At 44.3% G+C, this 7,573-nt stretch overlaps 1 protein-coding gene across 1 annotated transcript in view; it reads left to right on the forward strand.

Moving 5' to 3' along the window:
* Positions 1-650: 650 nt before the first annotated feature.
* LOC113215499 (uncharacterized) overlaps positions 651-7,573 on the forward strand; it is a gene marked incomplete in the record, with an annotated part of 41,312 nt that continues 34,389 nt past the window's right edge. Inside the window, 2 exon segments of the mRNA XM_052273606.1 lie at positions 651-825; positions 4,930-5,112. Coding sequence (XP_052129566.1) covers positions 4,993-5,112 — 120 coding nt within the window.

Below are 7,573 nucleotides of genomic sequence, written 5' to 3' on the forward strand. Positions count from 1 at the left end.
CGAAACTTTTTGATCATCACTGGAGTAATAGGCTTCGCTATCGCTCAGCCAAATAGGCTTCGCTATCGCTCAGCCAATAAAGCATTCCGGTTAAGCTGAAATGCAGAAGATAACGGGGAAGAAGGAAACGGAAGTCACCATGTTAAAGCATAGGGTACTCCGGGGCTCGGCTAGACCGGAAGGAGAAGAACAAAAATCATCGGGCCGCTCGGGCGCGGGGAGGAGCGGGGTACTGCCCCCACCCTGCCCCGCTCCTCCCCGCGCCCGACCGGCCCGACGATTTTTGTTCTTCTCTTGCCGGTCTAGTCGAGCCCCGGAGTACCCTATAGCGATTTCCGTTTTCTTCTTTCCCGCATTCTTCTGCATTTCAGCTTTACCGGAATGCTTTATTGTGTAAAAACTCTAACGACACTACGCCAGACAACCTAACCTCAGCTGGACTGCAACCATGCTGCCGCTCATCTGCTTTGTTTTTAGGCGGCACTACGCTACGCCACGCTTTCTTCTTGTTCTTCTTACTGAGCAACCTATCCATAAAACGATGGCAAGGGGGGAGGGGGGCGGGGCGGGGTGTCCACTAGACTAGACTCTTGTCTGCTGTTGTGCGCATGCCCCCGCCCTCCTCCCCCACCTGCCAGCCACAGCCACAGCCGCTAGCCGCAGCCGCCGCCCGCCGCCGCACACATCACCTCAGTCGGTGCGCGCCAGTCGACCCGGCCTGACGTACCGTCCGTGCGAGGCAAAGCTCCCTGTAGCGAGCAGCGAGCCGACCGGAGGCTTCGCAGTCAACCACCAGTAAGCAGGACGCAAGCACACAACTCGTCGGTAAGCGGAGAACCAACGCTTTCTTTCTTTCTTTGGGGAAAGAACATACTCTTTGATCTTTCTATTTCGGCATACCTCGTGATAGGGTATTTCGCTGAATCTCGATTAGGAAGTAAGAAGTCTACAAAAAGTATTGTAACGATATGGCAAGGGGGGAGGTGGAACTGTTTCCGCCTTCCTCTTCACCCCTTGCCCATGTTTCGAGATTCAGCAAAATATCCTACAGCGTGTTCCGCTGAAACAAAACCGGGACCCAAATAGAGTATTCTGCTGAATCCCTAGGCCGGAAGTGAGAAGTACTAGCTTTATGTTCGCCAGACCACGTCTCGCGTAACAGGCTTCGCAATATTTGACGAAACACTGTTACGCTGCGACGCGCCTGGCATACATCTACCTAGGCCTGCGGCGCTGACACCCGAGACAAGTTAACGGGAAAATACGGCTATAGGGTATTGGTCTAGAGCGCTGAGCGGAAGTAGGAGAACAAGAACGGAAGGTGGAAAGGCGCCCGGGGAGAAGTGGAGGGCAGGCGGGGAGGAGCGCGGGCGCCTTTCCATCTTCCGTTTTTGTTCTTCTACTCCCGCTCAGCGCTCTAGACCAATAGGGTATTCCGCTGCAAGCCAACCAGAACCTAAAGAAGAAAAGCATGACTGCTCGATCTGTTTCCCTCTGCGCGCTCATTGGCTGACCGCCACAGACCCGCCATCTTTGCCCAATCAGCGTTCTGGGGGAAACAGATCGGGTAGTCACGCTTTTCTTCTTTAGGTTCCGATAGTGTTGTAGGGGAATACCCTGTACCCTATAGATCTTTTCGGCCCCCAAATCTGTCATGCATTTGTCGGAGACTTATAACTTTATAATAAGGGAAATGAAACTTCTGACATTCGATAAAGATATTCATTGAAAGTTCTGATTTTGGGAGGTTGTTGGTTGGGCGATTAGCGAAGCCCATTACTGCACCGACCGAAAGAGCTTCTTTCTGTTTGTCTGTACGCACGATAACTCGAGAAGCAATGGACCCTTTCTAAATTAGCAAAGTGAAGGACAAGGTGTAAAACATCAGGCAGGAAACTGTTGCTTTTAATAACTCAAACGTTTTTTTTTGAATGAAAACTTGCATACAATGTAAACAATATCAAAATGATACGACCTACAGTTTATTCAAGTGTTTTGGGTACATTTGGGTGATTAAAAGCTACTGCTTCCGGTCTATTGTTCTTCACCTTTTTCTTCACTTCGCGAATAAATGGTTCCGGCAGTGTCCGTTTAAAAAAGAGTTAATGAAATCACCACCGGAAACAGTTCTAAAATTATGGCTTAAATCAGTGAAAACTAGAATTGACAGTTACTAGAGATTTAATCAAGGTCATTCACGTCAAACTGCACTGCACTGTCAAATGACAAAAGTAAGCGCACTTTAGGAACTGGTTCCGGTCCCGACTCCTTCATTTCTTCTCAATAAGCGCACTGTGGGAACGGTCTATTCTGAAAGTGTCTATAAGGTAGGTTGTCCCATTTCGGCGAGTCAGGTCGCCGATTTCACCAGTTCGCCTCTCAAATGAAAGTAAAGGTCCTTCCGATGACAACGAGCACCCACAGACCCCTGTGCGACAAGCGGAACCATAGGCGGATGGATCGTTACCAAAGTTTCTTGTCCGTTTTCGCGCGCTCCTCGGGTACCATGCTCTTGAGGCCGCCGGGCGCGGGTCGCGCGGCCGGAGAGGACGACCCGGTGTGTGGTGAGTGCCTAGGGTAATGTAATGTACTCACCATCACCTGTCTTATTACTCATGTAGCATTGTCGTAGTATAAAATTACTCGAAATGCATTTTAAACATCGAACTCAAGTGTTCTCAATGCGTAAATTGATCATACGCGCATACGCGTCTCTTTCGGGCGAAGAACTTCTCATACCATTTCAGGAGTTTCGGTTCTTCTCTCGCCCTGGCAGGAACGGGACAGGTAGTCTACACCCGGTTTTAGGTTATGTCGCCCGGGTACCGGGTACCGTTGATCGGGGACGATTGCCGATTCCGCGGAAATGTAGCGGAGCCGTATACTCTAAATGTAAAGGGACAATTTTGTCCGTAGATTTGCAACGATTTCGTGCACATCCAGAAAGGATGCAATTTTGTTCCTAAAACTAGACAAATTGTGTGAAACTTCACACAATTTGTCCAATTAAGGGAACAAAATTGCATCCTTTCTGGATGTGCACGAAATCGTTGCAAATCTACGGACAAAATTGTCCCTTGACATTTAGAGTGTATGCTTATCGAACCTCCATGCTGAGTTCTTAACGTTTTCCTGCATCACACCATAAAGGCGAGCAGAAGTGCGAGAGAAGCGACCACCGCATTCAAACATAGCGCGGCGGGACGCTGTGCAGCGCGTTAGTAGAACCCTATGGGCGAACATTTCGTCCGTTTTGCTCTATCTTGTACCGTTAGAGTGCTAGAGATCATTTCTTGACGAAAATAATGTGAAAATGACCAAATGGTCTATTACATCGTAGAAAAGGCGAGGGGGCCACCACATCGATTGAGGATGTACACAGGATTACAGGGATTACACGTGAATTTTGAGTGATTACACGTGAATTTTGTTGAATTTCAGGCTCTAAAACCATCAAATTTTGACAATAAGGTGATATTTTGTAATAATGTTGTAAAATTTGGTCAAGGATTACACGGAATAGATAAGGATTACGTAGGGATTACACCCTCATCTGTACACAGGATTACGCGAGTGGTGGCCCCCTCGAGAAAAGGCTTCATTACGAAAAATTGTAAAGGGAGTAGTACTAAAACCACACATTTGGCGTCAAACTGCACCACCTTTTAGGGTCTATTTGCCCCAGATTTCTTTAAGTTCTTAAGTCAAAGGAATCGTTTCCAGAGCCATTTATGTGACGACACGGAAGTTACAACATGTAACTTCCGTGTCTTCGTCATACAAACAGTCTGTGTGTAATACAAATGCACCAAATCATTTGAACGTTACGAAGAGCAGTTGTTCGTAAGCTTCTGTGTCATTTTGGCGTGATTTCCGTGTCTTTTTATCGTGGGCAAAAAAAATATTTTGTGTCCGGGAACTACTTGCGGTCTATGGGTTCAGCGGAATACCCTATAAGAACATCACCACTCCCGCTCCTTTTAACTCGTTCTTTACTACCCCTGCAGCTGACCTAAGGCTACTCTGCAAATCCAAGCGCACAACAAGTTGGTAGTTATTACAGCAAAACAAAAAAGTTGTGCACCTCCAAGGGGTGCTTTCTGCCCAGAGATAAAAACATATTTTCTGATGACATCATCATCTTCGTCTTACAATTCTCTTTCCAACGAGCATAAATATGGTCACAATAGATTTTTAGTGATTTTTGAAACGAATTTACCGTTATGTCCGAAGTTAGGGCACATGTGTCCGAAGATAGGACACTTTCGTGCCTAAGCTCGGACACTTCTTCAGGAGCTGCTGTGGGTCAACGTGTTGGTATGTGGTATCAAAATCTGTCTCGGGTGTCATTCGATAGCTCTTCAGGCAGAGTACCTCCAATCTCAACAGATTTTTCATACTCAACCGCGTGTTCACGAAACAGTCGAAAAACCGCTGAAATTGTCCGAAGTCAGGGTATCTGACGGTACCGTAGCTTTCTGTCATCTTTCCGTTACCTTGTCCCTGACGAAAAATTAAAGTGCACTGTTAAAAATATGTTGGGATTTTCCGAAGAGTCCATTGCAGCGACGTTGGGAATTCCCAAAGCCTTTGGTTTCGAGGTTTAGCATGGTCAAACATAATGTCAGCAAACAGCAGCGGGTTTCTCACAGAGCCCTTCCCACGTGAATCAGCTAAAATTGAACATTCAAATGGTTTGTGACCGTGTTTGTGACCTTTATCAAGCAATTCTCGTATTACGCTTGATGTGAACCTACCGGAACCTACGAAGGCGTTGGGAAATCCCAGAGATCTCTGGCAATTTTTTCACGACTACTTCGTGAAATCCTAACAAACTTTTTAGCAGATTATACCTTTTGCAACGAAAACTGTTAAATCCTTGGAACCTTTTAACAACTGTAGCATGTGTTTGTTCCCTTTGCTTTACAGTGTTTTACACCGACCGGTGCGACCATATCTTTCGAGAGAGTATTTCTCATTGGAACTCCTGGAATGTTCGGCATCAACAGCTTCCGCAACGCCGCCAGCAGCCAGCCAGGAGATGAGGATGACACCTGCTCGACCTCATCGTCGGACTCCGACATGGAATTCGGAAACAAGTACACGAAGTACGTACAAAATAAGTAGACCATATCAGGTTAGGTGCACTGTACACTAAATGTAAAGGGACAATTTTGTCCGTAGATTTGCAACGATTTCGTGCACATCCAGAAAGGATGCAATTTTGTTCCTAAAACTAGACAAATTGTGTGAAACTTCACACAATTTGTCCAATTAAGGGAACAAAATTGCATCCTTTCTGGATGTGCACGAAATCGTTGCAAATCTACGGACAAAATTGTCTCTTGACATTTAGAGTGTAATGACCATGGACTTCATTGTTTCCAGCTGATGGACTTCTGTAAGCATGACTAAGCCGGATACAATATTGTGTTTCGTTTGTTATTTCTAAAAATTTGGTAACGAGAATGACAAAATATAAATATAAAACAATATAACTAGCAAAACACAATATTGTATCCGGCTTAGTTATGCTTACAGAAGTCTATGGTCTGGTAACAATGAAGTCCATGGTCGTTCAGAGTGTGATGACGAAAAAAGTATAGCAAACCGAAACCTTCTACACTGTTCAAAAAATTCGTATATACTTCAGATCAAAATTAATCGCAAAATTGATAACGGCTTTTTATAATTTCGTAACAGTGTCAATTTTACAATTCAGTCCAAAAGTTCACCACTTTTTTGTGAAAATTCAAATCTGTGTGTGTTAGGAAAATAAGGAAACGTTTGTAATTTTACAATACAGGATTGTAAAATTCTGATCGCTGAATCGTAAATTAGAGAACTGATCGCAATTTACAATTCTCGTGTAGATTTTAAAATGAACCGAGTTGTGTTGAGGAAATTTCGTCCATGAACGAAACAAATTGCGGTGTACTAACGTGTTGGGAGTCGTGGTTGTGAGGCAGTCCAGTGCACCCAGAAAAGGTTCCAAGGATTTAACAGTTTTCGGGCTACAAATTTTTGGTCGTACCCTCTTCCCATAAGAGCCCATGTAAAAAAAAAAACGTGGGTACGGAAAGGTACGGAAAAAGTCCTGCTAATTTTGATCCCAAGGTCTTCGTCTTGAGTATGGAGTCTGTTACGGCGTTCCGTACCCCCTTCCCTATGCTAGCCCATGTAAAAATCGTTGGTACGGTGGCCATGTACGGCAAATCTCCGAACCGCTTTCGAAAATCACTCCCTAAAGTGAGGTACGGAACGCCGTGACAGGCTCTGTATCCAAGACTGATTTTTTACAGTGTTGTTTGACTCCCTTCACCCAGGAGATTGTTCACTCTAAATGTCAAGGGACAATTTTGTCCGTAGATTTGCAACGATTTCGTGCACATCCAGAAAGGATGCAATTTTGTTCCCTTAATTGGAAAAATTGTGTGAAGTTTCACACAATTTGTCTAGTTTTAGGGACAATTTTGTTCCCTTAATTGGACAAATTGTGTGAAGTTTCACACAATTTGTCTAGTTTTAGGAACAAAATTGCATCCTTTCTGGATGTGCACGAAATCGTTGCAAATCTACGGACAAAATTGTCCCTTGACATTTAGAGTGTTGGTTCGAATTCACAATGTACATTAAGTCCATAGACTACACTGTAAGTGGATTTGTGATAATTTCAACACAAAACTTTGCCATAACTCATGTTTTGCGATTCCAAAGAAGTATCGCTCTTTGGGACATTAACTTCTTATCGCCAAAAACTTTGCGATAATTTGTGTAGGGGGAGATTATTACCAAATAAAATATGAAAATCTTTTATCGCATGAATTAGAGTGCACAGGCTGGAGATTTAATACAAATAAGGGAGTAACAGCTCCTCCACCTGTACACTAATCCTTGCCATAAAAAGTTATCATACCCAAAAAAGCGATACTTCAGGGGAATCGCAAAATACGAGTTATCGCATCATTTGTGTTAAAGTTATCGCACACACTAAGAGTAGCACTCCATAAAAGTGGGTACGGAACGCCGTTACACTCTAAATGTCAAGGGACAATTTTGTCCGTAGATTTGCAACGATTTCGTGCACATCCAGAAAGGATGCAATTTTGTTCCTAAAACATGGTTGCCACAAAATTTTCATTTCCATTTTCCCTGAGTTTTCCCTGATTTCCAGACCATTTCTCCCCAAATTTCCCTGAGTTTTAAGCACCGTTCCTGGTGAAGTACTGGGACAAACAAATACCCCTAACTGGTAATACAAGACCGCGAGCGAAGCGAGCGCGAAAATTTTTGGGACAAAACACCCTACTGGGACGTCAAAATGTGTATTTGATCTACACAGCGAATAGACTGCAGTTTGGGGACCAGTCACACCAAATTTCCCTGACTTTTTTTCATTTTCCCTGAGTTTTCCCTGATTTCCCTGAGAGTTTTTTATTTCCCTGAGTTTTCCAGGTTTTCAAGGTTTTCCAGAGTTGTGGCAACCATGTAAAACTAGACAAATTGTGTGAGGCTTCACACAATTTTGTCCAATTAACGGAACAAAATTGCATCCTTTCTGGATGTGCACGAA

Source organism: Frankliniella occidentalis, unplaced genomic scaffold, assembly GCF_000697945.3.
Source record: "Frankliniella occidentalis isolate FOCC.00 unplaced genomic scaffold, Focc_3.1 Scaffold287, whole genome shotgun sequence".
Taxonomy (NCBI): domain Eukaryota; kingdom Metazoa; phylum Arthropoda; class Insecta; order Thysanoptera; family Thripidae; genus Frankliniella; species Frankliniella occidentalis.